A 24,905-nucleotide genomic window follows, 5' to 3' on the forward strand; every position below is an offset into this window, starting at 1 on the left:
CCACCCAAACGTAGTAAACCAATGGTACTAACAGTCATCACCAGTAGGTAGCAGAAGACCCAGTAGTAACCTAAAGGGGCTTTTATATATATTTATATGCTAATGGGTTTTACTCCATATTTAAGGCCGATTGATTTTCTAAAAATCCTCGTCCTTTGGTCATGATTTGACATTTGTTTCATTGGCAATCATACTACATCTTCTTATTCATAAATTATCAGCGCACCATCAATTAGCATCGACATAGTAATAGCAAATCACATGGACAAACAGCCAATCACCAATCGGTATCAACCCAGAAGTTGTAAACATTGGGATTAACCCTCCAACACCAATTAATATCGACCAGTGAAGAATATGTAAAGTACTAACAGTCCTTCAACAATTAATATTGACCTAGTATTGGTAAATTAAACGGACTCACAGTCTATAACCGTTTGTTATCGAGCCAGTTTTAGTCAATTAAAGGCTGTAACAGCATCACCAATTGGTATTGAACCAGTAGTAGTAAATTAAAGGGTAAACATTCCATCGCCATTTGGTATTGAACCAGTGGTAGTCAATCAAAGGGTTACTATATATACATATATACTGTGGATTCATTTATTTTCGTGGGTACCAATTTTCGTGGATCAAGGAAAATTTGCATGTTCATGGATATTTAATTTCGTTGTTTTGCCGAAATCTGCATGCAAGCCACTAGAAAATTTGTCATTCGTTGAACATTTAATTTCGTGGTTCAACTGTACCCACGAAATCCACGAACATTGGTATCCAACGAAAAATAATGAATCCACAGTATATAGTGTATTAAATATACAGTTATTGATACTTACAATGTTACTAACCGAAACAAATTCCGGAAAACACCGTCTGGTAATTCAGTAATTAGATTGTTGCTCATATCCCTGAGGTAAAATATAGAAAATTACAAAGGTTAACGAACTGTAATAAATATTTATCTCAATTCAAGTGTATCCTATTGAACGTATTTACAGTAATCTAAAAAAGAGAAACGTTGTATTAAGTCTTGATTCAATCCATGCACGCACTTGACGACACCCAAAGCAAGGGAACAACGCTTTTATTGTTGTTCTTCATCTAAAGGGTCTTCAAAAAAAGGCAAAACAATCAGCATACTCTAATCAATAACTATGCTTGATATCTAAAAATCTGAAAAATTTCGCCATTTGTTTGCATTTGTTTTTTTTTAAATAATTTTGGTACCAATTCAACACATACGTCACCACATTGCAAAACAAAACAAAAATAAAAACAATTATTACTCATTATTACAAAGTAAAAGTGGCAACATTGAATGTACGCCAGAAGTGCCTTTATATTTTCAAAAGTTCTTTGTTGAAACCATTCATTGTATAGTGACATATCTCGAGCATGCATTACAAAAATAAGATTTTATGATTTAGTGGTCAACATCTTTTGTGAAATTACTAAATACTAGTAATTTTGAAAATAATGATTGCATAGCATGAAGTGATTATGAACTCCGGGGAACTAATTGAGCATAGAACGGAATATGGATAGTGCAATTTCATCAATTACATTCATTTGTAAATGTTATCAAGATTTCAATGAGGTAAATTACGTACATATATGAGACGGAAAAGCTCATTACCTCAGTACTGATCGACACTGTTTTAAAAGTGCTAATAAATTTAATTAAATACATCGTTGTACAATTTAGGCTGTAGTAAAGAACAGAAACTAAAGATAAGGTTTGGAAGGCGGAAGTAATTATATATAATCACAAATCAAACGTACCTATTTGATGTATGCATTTTAACTTTGATAAAAATATTTAGGTAGGAAATGGTTTTTTTTTTCGGCTAAATAACTAAATCAAGCATTTTTTTGTATATTATACAATCCGCATATTTAAGATTTCCAACGTCAAAAAAAATTAAAATTAATTTCTTTTAAAGACATGCGTTGCCGTGATATTCTGTTATCGTACCCAAGTTCTCAACTCTAAATAAAGAAAGATACATATAAAATAATGGCATTATTGACAAATTCATTGTGAACACGCAAAGGTTTTAAAGATCCAATAACAAAAATATCAATTATCTAAAGTAAATGTCAACGAATATTAATAGCGTCCTTGTCTTCAGTGCAGGGCTCTTGGTTTCGAGATCAACCAAGGTAAAAACATTAAACTTGGTATTTGTTATTTCGTCTCTCAGCATAACGCAGTTAGAATTAAAAGGAAATATTGGTTAGCTCAGAATTAGAATAATGTGAATAAGAAGACACTAGTAAACATATTTTAAACTGAAACGGTCATTTTGATCAGAACTGCTCTAAAAAGACTGAACATTAATTTTGTAATGTTGATTCTTTAAATCAACTTTCAGACTTACCCACTGTGGTAAACTCTGTTACAGTACTGTTCAAACAATTCGCTCGAGATCAAGATCTATTTAGTTTATGTTTAGAATGTTTTTTAGTAATTGTTTTCAAATTGTACAAAACACCAACATACTGAATTGTTTGAAAAGCTACCAAACACTTATGAATTTACAAAAAAAAATATCTGAAAAATAATTTAAACTCTTAACAATACTGAACGTTTTTAGGGTCAGACGTACTGATCTGATGATGCTAAGATCAAAAATGGCCTTTGTAGATTTTAGATCATTTAGCAGTGAAAGCTAAATGTTTTCTTTTTTACTGTTACATAAAACACGTATAACAACTGGCTCAGCGTATTGGTCTAGTTCAAACCCGTTTCACATTCATATTAAAAAATACAACACAATTTAATCAAAACTATATTTCAATACAAAATTAATTGGATTAGTCAACAGGCATTGATATCGATTAAACATTTTCCGCTGGACACTGAACATTCATCCATCCACTTTTTTCGATTCAAATTTGGAAATATGAAAGCGATTCAACGATTTTTTTTTATTATGAATTAAATTTCATGAATCACAATGTTTTCATACTTTCGTCTCTAACGTTGACATCCCATTCCAGCATCCATACAATATTCAATTATTCAATTATTTAGACCTTCGGACATTGTGGACATAAGTATATAAAAAGATGTCAACTGACAAAGAAACACTTTACAAATACAACTCGTACGAAATTTTAAAAGAACTTATGATAATCCAACGTCGACATATTTTGTGTGTAATTTGGGAGAAGTCTGTTCAATTGAACAGAAAAATGTTGTAGTGGCCATTGGGTAAGTTAGTATAATTGTACTTACAGGTACGATAATCTATCCAGTTTAAAAAATGTATCTGTATTAAATGTCATCCCAATTCGGTTACCAGCGAGTACACTGAAAAAAATATATATCATTTATGTGTAGACAAAAGTAAAATCACAAAAATACTGAACTCAGAGGAAAATTCAAAAAGGAAAGTCTCTCATCAAATGGCAAAATCAAAAGCTCAAACACATCAAACGAATGGATAACAACTGTCATATTCCTGACTTGGTACAGGCATTTTCTTATGTAGAAAATGGTGGATTGAACCTGGTTATATAGCTAGCTAAACCTCTCACTTGTATGACAGTCGCATCAAATTCCATTATATTGACAACGATGCGTGAACAAAAAAACCAGACACAATAGGTAAAAATGTCAAAAATAGGGGTACAGCTGTCAACATTGTATTATCATCTTAATCACTATAAAAACAAACAAATGTAACAAAGAAGCAAAAAAAGGCATACATCAAATTTAACATCCTCATTTTGCTTTTTTGTAGGTGTAGTTGAAAGCTATATTGTAAACCAATTTGTCAAGGAAAAACATTCAGACAAAATTATTGAAATTGTATTTCCAAATAGTCAGAGGACCAGCGAGCGAGTTTTTTTTTCAATGATTCTAATGAAGCGTTTTTAGATGTCTGATATTGACATTTACAATATAATCAGTATAACTAAGATTCACAGGTATCTTTGTTTGTTATTTATGCACGTAACACTTAATATATTGGTTTTTTATGTGCGTTGCAGTGACTGTAGCGTCCTTACTGCTTTAGGCAAATTCAAATTAATCAGAGCTACTTAGGTATTAATTAGCATTACTAAAAGAAATGGACGACACCTTTGATTTCAAAACTCATTTACGTAACTCTAACAACCCTAACCATAAAATTAACCCTTACCCATACCTAACCCTACTTCTAGCTCTGAAACCTAAAACAAACCCTAACCATAAACGGATACAAGGCTACCTCAGAAGTACAGGGTCCCGTACAGTAAATGGAGGTCAGAAATCAATTGAAGATGTTCAAAATAGAAAAAAAATCTCATTGAATCATGTAAATTACTCGACATGACAACAACGATCCCGTTTCCCCACTTCCCGTTTAACACTGAACATTGAACTTCCAACTACGTCTCGGCGTTTCTGACGACAAAAAACAAACAAATTGTATCCGTGGTATGCAAACAAAGTATTGTATTTGGCCTCGGCACATTTGAATTTCACTGAACAAAATCGACATTGTCGATAAAACTCATTATTTTGAGTTGAAACTGTACGCAGTCAACTCAAAAATCTCAATTCCATTCGCACCGGAAATGTTTTCGCAGAGGACAGAGATACACATTTATAATCAATTTTATGGTATCTTTAGTTACTAAGATAGTTTAAACTTAACAGCTGTTTATCAGCTCTTTTGTCTCTTTCTAATCGATTTACGAGATTTGAACATCGGTAAACTACTGTCGCCTTAATTCATATATGTCAAGTTCCATCAGACATTTTTTTTTATAACATAACGGTACTGCTAAATTTTGATTTTCTTCATAATTAGTAATTAAAAAAACTTTTTTCAACTGAAAATATTAAGTTTGGCAGTTTATTTTTTATTCAACTCAGTTTTTAAGCTCAACTAAAATCAGAGATCTACAGATTGAAAACCTTGAATGTAAGATGGCGACAACGATTTGTTTTTTAGAGGAAAATAGTTGCAAGAAAATGATCTGTTATCCCCTTTTCACTGCATCTTCCAAACTGACTGTTTAAGTCTTCATTAGGTGTGACATTGAGATGAATTTTCTACCCCATGAATACCTTAGCTGTATGTGGCATAACCTTTCGGAATTTTGGGTCCTCAATGCACTTCAACTTCGTACTTTATTTGGCCTTTTTTTTAAAACTTTTTTGGTCGAGCATCACTGATGAGTCTTTTGTGAAGAAACGAGCGTCTGGCGTACAGCATTTTAATCCTGGTATCTATGATAAGTTTATTGAATTGTTTATCTTTGACATAAGACATATCTTGATTCTTTAATTTGCTTGTCACCTTTATAATCTGTTAGATAATTTTCAATTTTTCAATCCTATAATTTATTTGAAATTCTCTCTTGCTCCAACCCTCAAAAACCAACTGGTTTCGTTTTTCCAAAGAGTTACCGAGCACTTAAGTTAAATTTTAATCTCATCAATGTGAACTTATGTTTTTAAAAGGAAATTTGAAAAATTAAATCTATGTCCAGGCACCCAAATTATGTCTTATTCATGTGGCAGTTGTTTAGAAGCTTTATATAGATTACACAAGATATTAAACATTATGTTTAAATTTTTGTTGCATTTTAAACATCCGTTTCCTTCTATACCACAGTGACCACAACCTTGGATCGTGATAAATCTGTTTGATGAAGGTGTAAATAACAATCTTAAAGGGGAATTAATTTCGTGTTCACCGATTTGACTCAAATACTCATATTTGATTTATAACATACTTAAACGTATATTCAAATTACAAAAAGGTGTAAAGATAAACAATTAACAATACATAGCCTCGATATTATGTATCAGCATTTCGTGTGTACTTTACTCTAATCTAATTAACCTTTGATATGACTTCGAAGACTACCAACGGCCATATAAATCGATATAAACATTAATACAAATATAAATAGATAGCGAGCACGTGTAATTGCATTTTTCTAGGTCAGTTTGATATCATGTTATTTGTTACAAAAATATGTAAATCATCGTTTTTTTTCATGTATAAGAATGAGTTTTTGTGGATTGAATCAATCAACGGAATGGTTTACCTTTGTTTCACCTTTAATTTTGACATTCTTTTCCAGTTTTTCAGTTTTTAAATGGAAAAGAATGTAAACATTGGAAGTGCAACAAGGGTAAACCATTTGGTTGACTGATTCGATCTAGAAGACTCATTCTTATACAGGTAAAACGATTATCAACTTATCTTTTTAACCTATAATATGAAATCAAACAGACCTAGAAAAATCCAATTGCACGAGTTCGCAATCTATTTATATCTATGTCTATGTTTATATCGGGTTATATGACCGTCGGCAGTCTTAGGACGTTACCTCGATAGTTAATTAGATGGCGCCTAGTCTAAAATTCACACGAAATGCTGATACAGACTATCGAGTCTATGCACCGTAAATTGTTTATTTTAGACTTTTTATAATTTGAATATGCGTTTTAGTATGCTATAAGTCGAATATAAGAATTTGAGTTAAATCGGTGAACATGAAATTGACAGGTAATGCCCCTTTAAAGGACATTTTGTTATTACGGATGTTTATGACAAAAGTATGTAAAATTGTTAATAAATAACGAAGTCGTGTATTTCAATGAGTGTTTTGAACGAACATGCTTTAACTAATTACACATAATGTTTAGAAATAAGACAATGGGAACTGTTGAAATAAAAAAAAATCCAAACAGTGTAAATGGACACGTTGTATTGGGAAATCAGTCTAGCAAACATTTGCAATAATTTTTCATTATTATTTTCCTTGGCATGAAAAAAGTCATCAACGCTACAGACCAATTCGTTGCACAGTGACTTACTAGGCGAAAGAGTATGGGGTAAACCAAAAAATGAGATGTGTAGGAACGAAGAAAAAAAATTCCACGGCCTGAAACCTAACCGTGAAATGTGGGTCAACGAATCGAAACGAAAACTTTATCTGTAAGTCATCATTATAATCTAATTTATGAAAAAAAGAATCAACTTTATATCTGCAGTATTACAAACCAAAACATATCCGGACAAGTTCAATGTTCATAAAGTTTTAAGACCAAACGTAATAACGCAAAAAAGTCAGCCAATGTGAACGAAACGCAGACTCGATCTGTAAGTCATCACTATACTTTGACGTCAAACGCGCGATTCAACGCCAGTACTTAAAACCTTCCATCCTTTATGGGTGGATTTTACATAGATAAATAAAATAGTATAATAAAAAAGCAAAATGAGGATGTTAAATTTGATGTATGCCTTTTTATGCTTCTTCGTTACATTTGTTTGTTTTTATAGTGATTAAGATGATAACACAATGTTGACTGCTGTACTCCCATCTTTGACATTTTTACCTATTGTGTCTGTTTGTTTTGTTCACGCATCGTTGTCAATATAATGGAATTTGATGCGACTGTCATACAAGTGAGAGGTTTAGCTAGCTATAAAACCAGGTTCAATCCACCATTTTCTACATACGAAAATGCCTGTACCAAGTCAGGAATATGACAGTTGTTATCCATTCGTTTGATGTGTTTGAGCTTTTGATTTTGCCATTTGATGAGAGACTTTCCTTTTTGAATTTTTCTCGGAGTTCAGTATTTTTGTGATTTTACTTTTTAATAGGCTTACAAATATTAGGCTTTAAGCGTTCTTGGTGAAGATGAACGAAATTTATGAAGCGTTGTTTTCATTTTTTTACAGCACTGGGTAGATACCGCTGCTATGGACTATCAGTCCCCGAGGTTTTCATCAGTTGAGTAGTCAATACTTCGGTACCGACATGATTTATAAAAAAAAGTTTCTGAAATAGTCCGTTTACAAATTTAGAAATTATTAAGAAACTTAGGTTTCAACTCTTAAAAGCAATGTTGACCTTAGAAGGATTTGGCTATTATTTTAAGGTCTTTATGGTCATATAGCTCTTCAAATAGTTAGGTTCTTATAAATCCTTGGCTTTCAAATATTTGGCTTTGAGCGTTCCCGATGAAGGTAAATTCAGAGAAGCGCTTCCGACGCATGGCATTTATAAAAGTGTGGTATTCATTTTTTAATTGAACAAAAACACAGATCCAGATATACAAGTCATTACAACTGTTAAATTTCAGAAGAATGGAAGGACTGAATGACGGTGTAACAGAAAAATGTAACACCGTATGGCCCTATCACTTGGAGGCATAAACAATCTATCTATTGTTTTATTCTACATTGGCTAGAGGTATAGGGGGAGGGTTGAGATCTCACAAAACATGTTTAACCCCGCCACATTTTTGCGCCTGTTCCAAGTCAGGAGCCTCTGGCCTTTGTTAATCTTGTATGTTTTTTTTTAATTTTAGTTCATTTATATGTTTCGGAGTCAGTGTGACGTCCATTTTCACTGAACTAGTACACATTTTTGTTTAGGGGTCATCTGAAGCCAGCCTCCAGGTGCGGGATTTTCTCGCTGTGTTGAAGACCCATTGGTGGCCTTGGGCTGTTTTCTGCTCTTTGGTAGGGTTGTTGTCTCTTTGACACATTCCCCATTTCCATTCTCAATTTTATCTATTAGGCATGACACAAAGTGCAGTCACAGTAACATCACCATTTTGCATTATGCCAATATTGTCATTCTTCGCGATATTCCTTAAAAATTCTTGAGCGAAAAAGTTGACTTTTCACAAGTTGCGGCTACTTCAAAGAAAGGGCCCTATCAAACAGTTTTAAAGTTCATGTCAATTATACCTTAAATCATAGAAGAAGGTAGAGGCGAAGGATACCAAAGGGACATTCAAACTCATAAGTCGAAAATAACTGACAACGCCATGACTAAAACAGAAAAGACAAACAGACAAACAACAGTACACAAAACACAACATATAGGGGTGAAAATAGGCAAGAGTAGTTTACCAATGTTTTACATCTCACAATTCGATTTAGAAGACAAATCAAGGTAACAAACAGAAACTGAAGAAATCGAATGAACTCCAAAGGGAACGAGACCTTGTACATCGACATGATAAGCGTCTCCATCTATGCATGCATCGCCCGCCATGCGAATTCACACATTAGACTGTTATTCTGATATCTTGAGATCTAAGACTGCAAAAACCTGTCGCTAGTGAGTTAAGACACACGTATCGATAACAAATTATGATGGTGACCGTAAAAATTATGTAGTGTCGATTTCTGTTGTTCTTCCTCATATCTCTGTTGGAGCAGTTTTTTGTGTCAGGAGCATATCCCTGCTATTGAAGTCCGTATAACATGAACATGCATGAGAGTAACGTATCAATTGAGACATGTAAACGACACATGATGGAGCACAGAGTATGCTATTGCTGAGAAGCGGGGAGTTAACAATTGGAAGGTTCACTGGGATATATGAGATGTAATGCACGCACTGAAATGTGGGTTAATTAGTGGTTAACCAGGTCAAAGTTTAATAAATAAAATATTTAAAAAAATTTCAAACTTACAATTTTATTATATTATCCTCGAAATTCAGGTATTCAGGCAAATCTTCTAATCCAAGATTTGTACAATTCATTTCATCTTCCTTACAAACGCATACATCTACCTGATACGGACATGCATAAGCTGCAAAAATAACAAACAATAAATTGTGGTAAAGGCTGATAAATATGTAGAAGGTAAATAACTATGCTTCAAGCCAGGAACTAGTGTTTATTTCTATTTTCATTAACTCGATATATATTTAGCGTAAAGGAACTAGCACCAATCCTGAATTTAAAAAAATACAAATTATTTTTCTTCAAGAGGAAAAACATATGCAATTTAAACATTTGCGTATAAGTCAAAAGTACATGCAATTGATTTTGTTTTGAAATAAACTTTTCAAAACACTCAAAATTAGGATTAAAGTAGATAGTCAAGTAAATTAAAATTTCAAGTAGAATATATTTCTTCAACATGAGAAAAGAAAAAAAAAAGATTCGGACAAATCTCTAGGAAACAGTTAAAATAAAGTTTTTACTGTTTCCTATGTGATGTAATTATACTTCAATAACAAGGTAAACAAATCCTAGTAAAACAACACAATTAAAACACAAGGAGAATAAAAAATAGTGAGTCAAGAGAACGAGACGTAAAATGTAATTAGATAAAACTAGATTAACGCTCCAAAACCTCTTATGTATCTAATCATACACAGTTAATATCAAATTGAATTGACATATTAGCTGAAAACTTAAGGTGGCTCACCCCAACAAGGACCCCCGGTAGAAATGCTTTATTTTCACATATTTTGTAGATCGTTCTATGCTAAATCCAAAAATGTAAAGAAAAAAGGGGGTCACCTGGCTCGTTTTTTCCTCAAAAGGAAGCGAAATGTGCGATTTTGACCCTATTTTCAAACATTTCCAGTCTTTTAACAATAAGGGCAACATCAAATTCAAAGACTTTTAGAACTAAGTCAGTATGATTATATGTGAAAAAACGTTAAAATTCAAAACGTAAACATTTTCCCTGATTGTTTTAAACTAAAATTCCTTTTATTCTTAAATTTATGTCACAATTTGGTCATTTTCTAATTTCAGTTTAAGGTTAAAATATTGGTTAAATCGATTTTTCATAAATTTTACCTGTTAATTTTGTTTAAAAACGGATCTATCAAATCTATGGACATACCGAGCATTTTAAGGTAAAATAAAATTGGGATCACCAGGCTTTTAAAAAGTTGTTTTACCCCTCTACCCCATAAAGTCTGATGAATTTCAATGCACTCCATAAATCACTTTGTTGTGAATTCTTTATTGATCTCTTTAATAAAATAATGTGTGCACTTATATTACTTTGTTTAACGTATAATTGTTTGTTTAAGCGAAATGTTGATTATTTTGGTAAAATACGGTAATTTTGTCAGGCGCGAGTTGTTTCCTTTCAATTTGGACAACAGAAATTACAGTGTCGCCATTGTTGTGCAGCGTTCACTTCTGACGAAAACGACCATGTACCTGATTATAGACATAGTGGCGAACAGACAACGCTGAAGGTAAAGTCATCGCATATAAAAACAGATATTTTAATATTTTATGCAGCCATATGTTATCAGAAACACGAAAAATACAAAGTGGGGGGTTGTCTCAAAATACTCCCTTCTGTAGAAAATATTTGCGGCTGAAAACTTCCATGGGTTAAAACATGAATACTGTTTGAGGAATGTATTTCTGTTCTTAGTTTTGAGTAGGTCTATTCTATAAGATCGTTTCTTTGTGATCATAATTTGTTTAGTTATCCCCCCCCCCCCCCCCTGTTTGGTAGAGAAAATGTCATCTAGGTACAAACAAAGGACTTTACTGAATTACCAAATAACACATACATATGAGTTGAAGGTTAATCTTCCAAACTCACAGTTCAATATTTTTATGCTCTGTATTTGAAATACAAAATGTATGTATCCCATAAACCAAACATGGTGTAATAACCCATTTGAGCGACTTCTCATGTTCTGTTTAAGAACTAGTGAAAAGCACACACTTATATAAAACATTATACACCTAAATAAAAAAATGAAACTTTAAGGTCTTATTTTTGCAATGTTTTAACATTATTCATTTGTTATTCAAAAAAGCATTTTAGCATGTTTGTTAAGAGGTATGGTTTTGTTCAGAGACAAACAATGTGTTTCAAATTTATTAAAAAGATTCAGAATTCTGTTGAAGCAATTTTTTTTGGTTTTATTTTATTTTTTAACTACTTTGCAACAATACAAAAATATTTCACAGTTTCCTTAGTGAAACAACTTTTTTATATATAGATTTTTAAAAAGAAAAAAAAACCAATTTATTAAATGCCTCCTTTAACAAAGATGAATGATCAGGTCAAATATAAAAAATGTGTGGTTCCTGTAACATTCAAATAAAAAATAGGGGTCATTGGACATTGAAAGTAGGGAGTTTGTTTTTTTTAAATATGGAGTACAAATGAAGCTGCATTTCTGCATGTATATTTTTTTTTTTTTTATTCTTTGATTTTTTGACTACATGTACCCCCTCTTGAACAGTTTTATCTCTTATCATGTTTATAATAATACATTCAAATACATTCAAATACTTGACTGTAAATTAAATATATGTAAATATCTGTTTTTCATTGTATTGTAATTTGTATGCGAGGGCCCCAGGGAAGATTAGTTTGTTGTAACTAACTGTGTTTACCCTCTTTAAATAAAGAATTTATTATTATTATATTATTATTATTATTATTATGTATTCTGGAGATGTTAAAAGGTGTTTGTGATAAAAAAATCACTATTTATACATGTCATGCATGTAATTCTATTTTGTTTGCTCATTATTGATCACCATAGCTTCTTTTTTTTAAGATGAATTATATTATGCATTTAAATATTAATCATGGTTGATTTGTTTTACAGAATTACTCTAAAAACTAATTTCCGGCTTCAAATACTGAATACTTGGTTGTATGATACATGTAAGAGGAAGTAGTGATTTGTTGTAAAAGGTTCTGGAATGTTCAACTTTACTTGGGAACTATTGGCAAAGTACTGACATAATTCTTATTAGAAGCCAAGTTGAACTCGTCTTGCAATTGCATTGGGAACTATAATATAAAGTGCTGAAACTTAAGAATCGACATTGGAAGCCAAGATCAACAATACTTGGAACTACATGTATAATCAAAGTACTGTCAGAAACCACAAGAGAACCGAAGATCAACTATATTTGATGACTTTATGCAATATGCTGTCAGAATCCACATTAGAAGGCAAGGACAACCTCACTCGGGAACTATATGCAAAGTTCTGTCAAAATCCATGTAAAAATCAAAGATCAAAAGGACCTCCTTTACCTACACATCCCAATGATGAATAGAGAATATTGAGTCGTAAAAAGATCACTGAAGAAGAATACAAAAAAAATATTGATATAGAAATAGTGAAAATATGGAGCTGATCAGTAATAATTGTACACATATACATGTTAATATTGGAATATTCAATGTAAGTTAATGTTTAATATCTTTGATCTCATAGACATTTTGAGAAAAAAATCAAAAATGTTTCAGAAAATGAATTAAAATTCTTTTTTAATACAGCTGTTTTATTTATTTTTTGCTGTGAATTTTGCTACAAAAATTATACATGACAAGCAAACTGCAAAATATGCAGTTGTCTTACAAAATTAAGCTAATGGCATTTGTATATTTTAGAAATCATAATATCAGGTGGTAGTTGTGGTAAATACACGTGCCTTTCCCTCACCCAGCACCTGACCCAAAATGGCCACTTGACTTATATTACATCATTTGGCATTTGTTGCCCATCCATATGCTAATCAGTAGCTATTTCAAAAGTATTTTCTGGATAAAAGGACATTTGGAATATAATTCAGTGAGACAGCAACCAAAAAAAAAAACAAATCAAACAAATTAAATATTGTCTGAAATAACTAATGTCTCACTAAATAACTGACAACTTCATTACCTATCACAATGATCTAGATTACTTAAATAAAAAAAATATTGTTTTGTAAAATTAGATTTGCACTCCAACTAATAGGTACATGTATTGCAACAAAGATTTCCGGAAATGATACTTTGAAATAAAAAAGTATGGCCTTATAAACATAAAATTATAACTTTGCAAATATTTCTAAGAGTAGAAATGGAAAAATCCTGTCTGCACAATTTTCACATCATTTGAGTAAATTATGTTACCAACAAAAGCCTTTAAAGATTGCAAGAGAATGGAGTATTCATAAATAAAACATCAATCCGACGTTTTTTCTTGCCAGCGATGAAAGTGACAATGCGAGACATAGGGATAACAATCTGGAATCTGCATAAATTATTTGTATTAAGCTTTATATTTCAGAAAGTAGAAAACCTGGAAGCTTCATACCTTGTATTCAGATGTCTTATGTTACAAACTTTCCGTCTGTCATACATGTATGTCTGCTGTCCTTAGCCTCATTTTCATGGTTCAGCGACTGCTAAAATAGGATACCTATATTAGGTATATGGGTCTCTTTCAAGGTTTACATGTCCTTCAGATAGGGTTCACCTGACCTCAATATCATATCATGGATCAGAGATCAAGGTTTTAGTTATCTGATTAGGGGTGTTTCTCAGATACCTTTAGCAATAGGCCATTTGTCAACGATAAGTTTATGTGTTTTGGTCTGTTTTTCTAATAATAAAAGCAATAGGTAAACTATATCTGGTGAATGGAATGATTGTAAGGTACACATGTCGGTCTGGCAAGTATAATTTGTCCTTTACCTCGTTTTCATGGTTCATTGGTCAATGTTAAGTCCTCTTTTAAGATACTATAAGCAATAGTCAACTATATATTTTCATGGATCATTGATAATATTAAATCTTTGTGATACTTGTAGTAAAACTTTATCTTTAGGAATATCAACATAAAACCAATCATGATGAGAAAAGCAAGTGAGACATTTCAGCTTGTGCACTCTTGTTAACACAAACAATGTGTTGAAAACTGTGACTACCATATATGTAGATGTATCTAGGAATCTAGTAACAACTTGAAAAAATATGTGATCTATCCTGATACTTCTTTTTTTTTTATTGAAACAAGTCCTGATACATGTGTAGTTCACACACCATTTGCTTGTAAGCATTACATTTTTGAAGAATACTTATTTCCAAATTTAGTGTTGTGACAATGATTTCACAAAGCAGCTATCATCGTTGAAAGTCAAATCAATATCTTTTTTAACACCAACAAATCTGTCTACTCACCATTTTTATACGCCCGTTTACGAGACGTATTATGGTATACCGTTGTCCGTCCGTCCGTCGTCAACATGTCTGACAATAACTCAAACACGCTTTAACCAAATTTTACGAAACTTAAGTGCATTGTTTATATCTATTGACGTAAGCTCCCTTTCGATTTTTGTAAATTTCAGATTTTACTTTTCTGAGTTGTGGAATTTTATTCATAAAAAAGGGGTGATTTTCTAGTTTTCGGACAATAACTCAAAAATGCTTTGAGCAGTGTTCATGAAACTTTTGCGGTTGGTTTATTTCTATCAAAATAAGCTCCCTTTAGTTTTTTACATACTTCGGAATAAACTCCTGGCCATTACTTAAAAATGAAGATATTTCAAATTAAAAATGATTTAATGACAGTGACCCATGGTAATATAATATGCAAAATTAATAGTGTGCAGATGAACCCCCGATACCTTTATAGCATAATATATGGGTTTTACTCGTTGTTGAATGTCGTACGGTGACATGCAGTTGTTAACATCGCTGTCCTTTTTAAAAGTTGCGTCATTGGCAGTCGTACAACATGTCAATATTTCAATTTTTTTTAACGCACAATAATGCTTATATTTCTGTCCTTTTATAATTTTATATGAAAAATTAACAAGCCACTTTGTATTTCTGACCGTATTTCCTTTTTTGTAGAAAGGTTTGCATCGTTGTTGACATCGGGAAAGGGTGCTCTCAGACACACCCGCGTTCCAATGTCGTCAAATTACTTTTGAGAAGACCCCTCAAAGCGATCGTTTCCAAGACGAAGAGCACGCGCTCGTCGTTAGAAATATACGTTAAAAACTGTGCATTGTTAAAGGCCGAGCCACCTTAAACAACAACAAAGCAATACGTAACAACAACATAAAGTAGAAAGTCCGTGTCGAAATGTAGCCAATTTACTGTGAAGATGAACGTTACACCTGTTAGTGTTTGGACAGTGGATACTTTAAACAGAAATGAATTCAGCACTCGATTTTTATCCTCTTTCCGTTATAAAACGTTTCAAAATCATGTCATGTTTAATTACTTACGACAATTTGTTTCATCCACAAATGTTTCTGTGCAGTCTGGAACTCCATCACATATTCTCTGGCCATCAATACAAAAAGACTTATTACATTTAAACTGACCTTGTTGACACTGCCATGAACCTATTAATCAAAACAAGTTTAAGCTTTTTAAAACACTTGCTGGTTCTTTAATGTTGTTTGGTGTGAGTCTGGATTAAACGTAAAAATGAGTCCATGTTAACAAGAACATAGCGCTAAACGACGATAGAACTCCATTAAACAACACAGATTTTATATGTTCAAATTGTCGTTACTACAATCCCTTCCCTTTTTCACCGAATGTGACCTACCGAATTGACTTATGACCGGTTTTGTACTAACATGAGCAACACGACGGGTGTCACATGTGGAGCAGGATCTGCTTACCCTTCCGGAGCACCTAAAATCACCCAAGTATTTGGTGGGTTTCGTGTTGCTAGTCTTTGGTCTCATATGTTGTGTTTTGTGTACTGTTGTTTTTCCGTTTTTCTTTTTTTTTTTTAGCCATGGCGTTGTCAGTTTGTTTTCGACTTATGAGTTTGAATGTGCCTTTGGTATCCCTCGCCTCCTTTATATTGTAGTTATCGGTATTGCTATGATTATGCACCTTTTTATTATTCTAGATAAAAATATAATTTTACATCTTAAGTGCACACTATCAATGCTGAAAACTTTGAACAAATACGAATGTATTTCCAATGAAAATAACAGGAATAGAAGCACTAGCATTTAGTTTCATTTTTGACAACCCGGATTAATTGACATGTATTGTACCTTGACCTTAACTGTTATTCCAGCGTCAATATGGCGTTACATTGTCAAACATCGTAACGCCAACATGTATTCATGGAACATGGTGAGGCTTATGATGAGAAATCACATGCCTTCCATTGATATTGATAATTATAACATGATGAATGTCACTAATGAAGAAGGATCTGCTGATCCTTTCGGAACATCTGAGAACATAACTATAATTTTTATTGTAGTTTGTGTTGCTTTAGTTTTCTTTGTGGCGTTTTGTGAACTTGTTTGTCATTTCGTTTTTTGCCATGTTTTTCCAACATTTTGAAAACATAAAACATTATCAATTTGCTAACATATAAAGGCAATGTTCGAAATATTGGCTATACATTAGGTAAGGCACATTTTCTTTTTTCCGCTAGTATATATTAGCAAAATGTACATTTCTATTAGGATTATGCAAGTAAAAGACAACACATGTAATTAAATGTTATCAAAATACAAAAGGGCGAAGTTTTGAATATTTAAGTAATAAATAAAATTAAGTCGTCAGTAAAAATTTGGCGGTATTCATTAGGGTAAAGATTTTCATTCTATAAACGATTGGTGGACCAGCCACAATCTGCATAACAACAACATTTAATTCCTGTTACATATGCCTGAATCAATATTTTTTACTGCAACCACGGATGAAAACAATTGTTTAGTGATGCGAGTTATAAATATTTCGTATGTACAAATTTCAATGAAAACTCATAAACCTATATATGTCAAATTGAGCATATCAAGTGTATATGACACTTACTAGGTGATAAAAGAATAATCATTATTTTTTTGAATATTTTTATTTTAAAGAAATTTTGTTTAAAGCCGCCAGCAATGATTATTTCTGCAATTATAACCTTCAGTAATTGACTGTTTTTGCACGGGAAAAAATAATTGCTGATAACACTATATACCTGACTTAAACTATTATTAGAATGAATAATTGAAAATTTAAATGTTTAAGGCATAACCACGATACGTTGCCAAGGATGTGGAATATTTAAATTGATAATGCGTAATAAGTAAACAGTTTTTCCAAATACTGTGCTTTAACTATTTTATTCATAGTAAAGATAAACAATACAATCCTTGAGTTAACTGTCTTCCCTCATTATAAATGTCGAACCAACATTGTGGTTAAGGGAAAACCACGATTGAAAAAGAAGACTGCCAATGTTGAATGCTGAAAAAGATTTAGTGCACAAACTTTATTCCATGTATAGAGTTTTGTGTCTGTTTTTGTTTTGTTTTCGTGAGTTGCAATAACCAAACAACAACTGAAGCTACCTTAGCTAGCTTCCTATGGTAGCAAGCATACTTTAACCGGGGTTTCAAATTATGTGAATTTTCTAAACTTTTCTTGTTTAAGTTATTGGTCAGTAGCTGCACGGTTAAGTTTTTTGGTGTGTTACGACACATGACCTAGATAGAAGGAGTTTTGTGTGCAGGAAAAACTTGCTTATCCCTCCGTATTTTGTTCCTGTAAAACCCACCATTAAAATAGAAAGACACTCAAAGAAAAGTTGAATTTCACCGTAAGTAAGTATATGTATTTGCTGTTGTTACATGTAATAATTTCATCTACACCTGACTAAATGACATATCATCGAAAATTAATACATGAAATTAATAACAGGAATTACAAAAATATTAGACAACAGACCATACTAGCAAACAACATCCGACTCATAGAAAACCAACAGAATATTTCATCAGACTCATAGAAAACCAACAGCATATTTCTGAGACTGTTAATAGTGAAAAACATCAGTTTTCGATGAAAAAGAATTTCTGAACAACGGAAAATAGTTCCAATTTATTATACTTCACGTCAAAATGCCAGATTTTGATTGGTTAGTACGAGGGAGACAATTTACTCTATCCTATGGCAAATACTCTATTACCCTTCACGGCGACGCTTGCTCAAGTGTGCGCTTTAATAAATACGGATGATTGTTATGTACAAGACGACATAGTTTATTACTTTGAATTTGAAATTTAATAGACAGTAATAACAGAACTTTCAGTATAATAAATTAAATAACACATATCTGAGCGGGTGGTAGAGCAGATTGTTACCCCTCGAAAAAACATTGTCAACCTTGGCTTCGCCTCAGTTGACAATGTTTTCTCGGGGTAACAATCTGCTCTATCACCCTACTCAGATATGTGTTATTTATATAATGTCATCCATTCATGTTTTCATGTAAAAGGTGACAATTACAGATGACATGTTAACAATAAGGTTTTACTTTATTGAACAGAAATAATGAAACAATACTGTTTATATAAGTATTTATAAGTTGTTCGTAAATTTCGAGTGAACACATTTATGTAATTGTGCTAATGCCGAAGTTGCGACGTCTGAAGTTGATCCGAGGTGGTATAGTCTTTATTGTTAAGGATTGTTAAGTATTTGTGCTCTTTAAATTTTAAATACTATTGCCTTTTCGAACTTTTGGTCTCGAGTATACTTGATGAAGATTATTCTAGAAATATGTGTTGCGGCCATAGAAATCAAAGGTTTTCGAGAAACATAGAAGAAATTCTTTTTATTATGTCCACTTCAACAAATAAGCATGTCGGCATTGTACTGAAAATTTGTTTACATTATTCCGACATGTAGAAGTCAACATGTTTACATTAAATATTCATGTCGACATTGTAATGCAAACTTGTCTACATGTAAAAGTAGTCATGATAATTGATTCCAGCTTGCTGCACACTAAATAACCCATGCTTCCGACTTATTTGCAACAAAACAACTAAATTTCGGGTGTACCATATGCGCTTCCATAGAGATCATTAACATCCTCCATTTTATGAAGTAAAATTGTCTTCTGCTTTCCATGTTCCTTCCTTAGACATATTTACTGGTTAATCCTTTTTAGAGTAACTGTTTATTGATGACTATATAATACTTCATCTGACTTATTTGGACTCATTTGTAAAATGTTAGATGTAAGTGGGTTGATAAACTTTTAGATATGTCTGTAATGCAATATTGACATTTGGAACAAAACGAAAATTGAATTATAACTAGAGTCGCACAAATGTGTTATTAACTAAAGAATTTTGAGAATAAGCGTTTCATTGCATGCTTGATTAACTTGTGAGAAATGAAAGTTTAAAGAAATGCGATTGTCCGTACCAAACTTAAATCAAGTAAACACTTCCAATGGTATGTCATTAATCTTTTCATTTCAGTTTTATTTCGGAACAATTTACTCCTGGAAAAATGTATATTGCATTGTCAATAGTACATTAATACACTGATTTCAAGTTATCGTTTTATTAACTTATCAAACAGAGCTGTCATGAAGACATTAGTACATTCTGAGATAAGGATTGGTTTTTGGTTACATGGGAATTATATATGTTTCATCATATATAAAAGAAGCTCTTTATATTGATTTGACTTCTGACATCATCTTAATACTTATTTATATGCTAAGAAAAACAATATAATAATAGTAAGAAACACTTCAGAAGGACAAATCATTAGAGTCATAATAAATACTATTCATTTGAATTGTTTTACAGTAACACACATATACTTCCAATTTCAATATACATTTGTTTCTCGAATAAACATAAAACGCTCCCCCTAAATAAACCATCATAAAACAACATATTCCTCAAGAGTGCATGATGGCATGTTCTAGGAAAAAAGTTTGTACAGCCAAAATAAATATACGACGAAAAAAAAAGACAATACCATGATTAAACATGAAAAGACATAAAAACAAACAACTATAACAAAATATTATACATAAACCTGAACATAAAACTGAAGATTGATCACCACAAACCCAACAAAAATCAATAAATCAACGCATGTGCTTCGGAAGGGTCAACATCGCCATGTTGGTCATGAAGTCTGAATCTTGTGTTTCTGCAACAAACTGACATCATGTACGATCGAGATCAAAAGTTTGGAATATAAAAATACAAATCAGAAACATTGTTTAATCACAGATCTATCAAATAAACTTACTACAGTTAAGGAGATGAGATTTGTCAGCACATCCCTTTCTGAGGTTATCTGGGTCATAATAGCATACATGATCCATATCAATACATTGGCCGTTCTTACAGGTGAATTCATTTTGACGACAGGATCTTCTCTCTAAACAGAAAGAGGAAAAAGATCAAGAGAGATAAAAATCGGCAAAAAGCGTAGCACAGAAAAGTTAAAAATAAGAAGTTGAAATTTCTTTTGTGGTAAATACATTTTTAAGATGAATCCCGCTAAAACTGGTGCTCTGGAAGGATAGGCATAAAATGGTCGATATGTGGCATCCTTTCGAGTGATGTTTGATGTATTCTAGTATTAAAGACAGTACGAATAGAGAACGCTGGGATAAAAAAAATGCCAACTATGTTTTAGAGACAGCTAAACAATTATATTTCATTGTACAGCCTTCACAATAAACATAACCAATACCGCATAGCAAGCTATAAAAGGTAATACAAAAAAATACGATTGAAATGAGATATTCAACGGCCTGGTGTACAAAGCAATACACACATACCGAATGTCGGGAGGTTTAACATGTTTCCTAACGACTACCCTTCTTTCTAACTTGGTAAATTAGCGTTTCAGTACAACATAAAAACAAACTGTAAAATTCAGTTGAAAAGGAATTGACTATTTAGACCGACACAAAGCACAAATACAACTAACAAAAAGACGTGTTGTTTTCATTTTTTGTCGTTGGATAGTGTCTGTCATATCGGCTTTTCGTTAATTGTTTTGTCATAAATCAGATTGTTGATTTTCTCGTTTGAATTATTTCCCATTTTTTCATGTGGGGCCATTTAATTTTATAGCCAACTATACAGTATTTTGCTCATTGTTGAGTATAGAAGATAGTTGTCTCATTGGCAATCATACTAATATCTTTATTTTGATTTTAATATAACCATTGTTTAGTAAAGTAAGTGAGTCCTTAGTAATACTAAAACAATCTCAATAAATAATGAGTCATTTTACATGAAAAAAATAAAATGCTCCGCAGGGCGCAGCTTGATACGACCGCAGAGGTCGAACCCTGAACAGTTGGGGCAAGTATGGACACAACATTCAAGCTTGATACAGCTCTGAATTTGGATTGTGATTAAATATTTGACACAGCATAGGTTTCTGACACAGAATGAATGTGGTCTAAGAACTTAAAAATTTTAAATTGGACATTCACCTATTATGGTCCAATATCCAAAATCTAAATACATGGTTAGATTCAGCATATCAAAGAACCCCAAGAATTCAATTTTTGATGAAATCAAACAAAGTTTAATTTTGGACCCTTTTGACCTCAATGTGGAAAAAGTTGATAACGGGGCCCATAAATCAAAAATCTAAATACATGGTTAGATTCAGCATATCAAAGAACCCCATATATTCAATTTTTGTTGAAATCAAACAAAGTTTAATTTGGGACCCCGATTTGGACCAACTTGAAAACTGGGCCCATAATCAAAAATCTAAATACATGTTTAGATTCAGCATATCAAAGAACCCTAAAAATTCCATTTTTGTTAAAATCAAACTAAGTTTAATTTTGGACCCTTTGGACCTTAATGTAGACCAATTTGAAAACGGAACCAAAAATTAAGAATCTAAATACACGGTTAGATTTGGCATATCAAAGAACCCCAATAATTCAATTTTTGATGAAATCAAACAAAGTTAAATTTTGGACCCTTTGGACCTCAATGTGGACCAATTTAAAAACGGGGCCCAAAATCCAAAAACTTAATACACGGTTAGATTCAGCAGTGGCGTAGCTAGGCCATTTGTAAGTGTACGCCCGATACTCGGCGAGGTGTCTGAGGGACCAAAGCGGGTCCAGGGCAGAGAACCTCCTAGTAGGGGGTTGATGAGGTGAAGCCCCAGATACTCGCGTTATCGAGAAAGAGATACCATTTCTGTCATTAAAAACTCATCCATAGCTAAATATTTAGAGTCTAGTTTATTTTTTTTTAAGTTTAATTTATTCATTGTGTTGATTTTGAATCCAATGATCATTTGTCTTAGAGAAAAATGTCCAAACCAGTTACTTAAAATATGTTTAAAAGGAGATGTGGGATCTACAAATAGCCAAATCAAGATAATAAAAAAAGCAAGTCTCCATTTCAATGTTGTTCTTTTAATTATTTCGACTTCATCTAAATTTTCACCCATTTTTATGCGCAAATTCTGTTAATAGACACATGAAATAAATAATTTTCATAGATTTTCAGGTGAAATATAAAATTCGTAAAGAGTTCCGTGGAACCCTGTGTCTCGCCTGGGATTACTTCTGTCAGTGTGACTATAAAAAGTTATCTATTGATAAGTGAAATACATGATTTAAGAAAAGAAAAACTTTATCTTTAAGATAAGCTTATTTCCAAGGTTCATAACAATCTATGAAGGTTTACAAATTCATCATGTAAAAACAGACCGTCTGTTAATTATAAAAAAAAAATAAGTCAGTAAAATACTGAAAAATAAAAAAATAAAAAAAATAATTTCAAAATTATCTCTTTTAAAATCTTTAAAAAGCTTCTGCCAAATGTTCATAAAATTCCATGAAAGTTTGACAAAGTAATTGATTTGTAACAAACTTTAACCTCAAAATGTATCTTCTTATTAACTACAAAACAACAAAGTCCTTTTATTAGTTAAATACGGAAAATAAAAAAATATATATTTTCATTATGCTCTGGATACTGACTTTTGATCATAAAAAGTTTGTGTCCAACTTAGGTAAAATTTCATGAAGGTTTGACAAAGTAATTGATTTCTGAAAAAACTTTAACCTTGTACGGCATCTAAATATTAACTGTAAACAAAAATTAATAGATATAAGAAGATGTGGTATGAGTGCCAATGAGACAACTCTCCAGCCGAGTCAAAATTTATAAAAGTAAACCATTATAGGTCAAAGAACGGTCTTCAACACGGAGCCTTGGCTCACACCGAACAGCAAGCTATAAAGGGCCCCAAAAATTACTAGTGTAAAACCATTCAAACGGGAAAACCAACGGTCTAATCTATATAAAAAACGAGAAACGAGAAACACTTATGAACCACATCAACAAACGACAAGTCCATTTAGTCGACCGTGCAAGACCCTCATTGAAGTCAAGGTCGTTAAACACCCCCTAGTAGTTAAATATCGTTGACATAACACTAGTGGTTTCCCATAAACAAACTTATTACAAACTAATGCATGTAAACCAAGCAAAAGTTTCAAAGTCAATAGACCATGACTGAGGGGGCGGGACCAAACAACCGCCATGGAAATGAGATGTGTCAATGATAATACAACTGCATACTAAATATTATTTGCCTACCACTAGTGGTTCCTCATAAAGTGACCTAATAACAAACTTATACATTGTTGACGCCGCCGCCGACAACGACGCAGGAAACAACATACCTATGTCTCACTTTTTGACTCCGTCAAGGCGAGACAAAAATCAAAAGAAATATTCATAAAATTTTGCTCTGAATACTGTCTTAAATTTGGTCATAAAAAGCTTCCGTCTAACTTCCGTAAAATTCCATGAATGTTTGACAAAGTTATTGATAAAACCAAAAATAACTTTAACAACAGACTGAACCTAAATGTTGACGACACCGATGGAATCTAGGAACGCTAAGCCACGGTCTCGTTTTCCCGACATTAATGTCGCAGGCTCGTCAAAAATGCAAATCACATATCGAATGAATTACTTTAAACAATAGGAAACTGAGTAGAATTCACAGTAGATTCAGACTTTGACGGAAAATGAACGAATATGTAATGTGAAACTATTTCATTAAAAAGTAAATTTCGTGAATTTTAAAATTTATTATTGAAGAAAGAATATGAAGGCTCGTGTGGTTTAAGCTTTTTTTTATTTGTTTAGATTAATTATTTTTTTCTCCTAAATTCATGTGTACGCCCGGGCGTTTTGACGTAAACGTAGCTACGCGCCTGTTCAGCATATTAAAGAACCCCAAGAATTCAAGAATAAAACCCCATTGAAATTGATCAAGAAATAAGCAATTTATACGAAGTATCTTCTTTTGCACAATACTGTGCAATTGAATATTTCTTGCTATTGCGCAATACTGTACAATTGACAATTTCTTGCTATTGCGCAATAATGTGCCATTGGATATTTCTTGCTATTGCGCAATACTGTGCAATTGAAGATTTCTTGCTATTGCGCAATACTGTGCAATTGAAGATTTCTTGCTATTGTGCAATACTGTGCAATTGAAAATTTCTTGCTATTGCACAATACTTATTATATAATAATTTACACATCCTGTTTG

The 24,905-nt window shown here is 32.3% G+C and overlaps 1 protein-coding gene across 2 annotated transcripts in view; it reads right to left on the reverse strand.

The window, feature by feature from the left end:
* LOC127734090 (G-protein coupled receptor GRL101-like) overlaps positions 1-24,905 on the reverse strand; it is a 139,617-nt gene that overhangs the window by 11,881 nt on the left and 102,831 nt on the right. For both annotated transcript variants that reach the window (XM_052243718.1, XM_052243719.1), the window contains exons 12-16: positions 20,589-20,720; positions 15,785-15,904; positions 9,455-9,575; positions 3,242-3,316; positions 837-908 (exon numbers count right to left, since the gene is read on the reverse strand). In XM_052243718.1, the coding sequence (XP_052099678.1) occupies positions 837-908; positions 3,242-3,316; positions 9,455-9,575; positions 15,785-15,904; positions 20,589-20,720 (520 nt within the window). The remainder of the gene's footprint in view (positions 1-836; positions 909-3,241; positions 3,317-9,454; positions 9,576-15,784; positions 15,905-20,588; positions 20,721-24,905) is intronic.

The sequence above is a fragment of the Mytilus californianus genome, unplaced genomic scaffold (assembly GCF_021869535.1).
Source record: "Mytilus californianus isolate M0D057914Y unplaced genomic scaffold, xbMytCali1.0.p SCAF_3, whole genome shotgun sequence".
Classification (NCBI taxonomy): domain Eukaryota; kingdom Metazoa; phylum Mollusca; class Bivalvia; order Mytilida; family Mytilidae; genus Mytilus; species Mytilus californianus.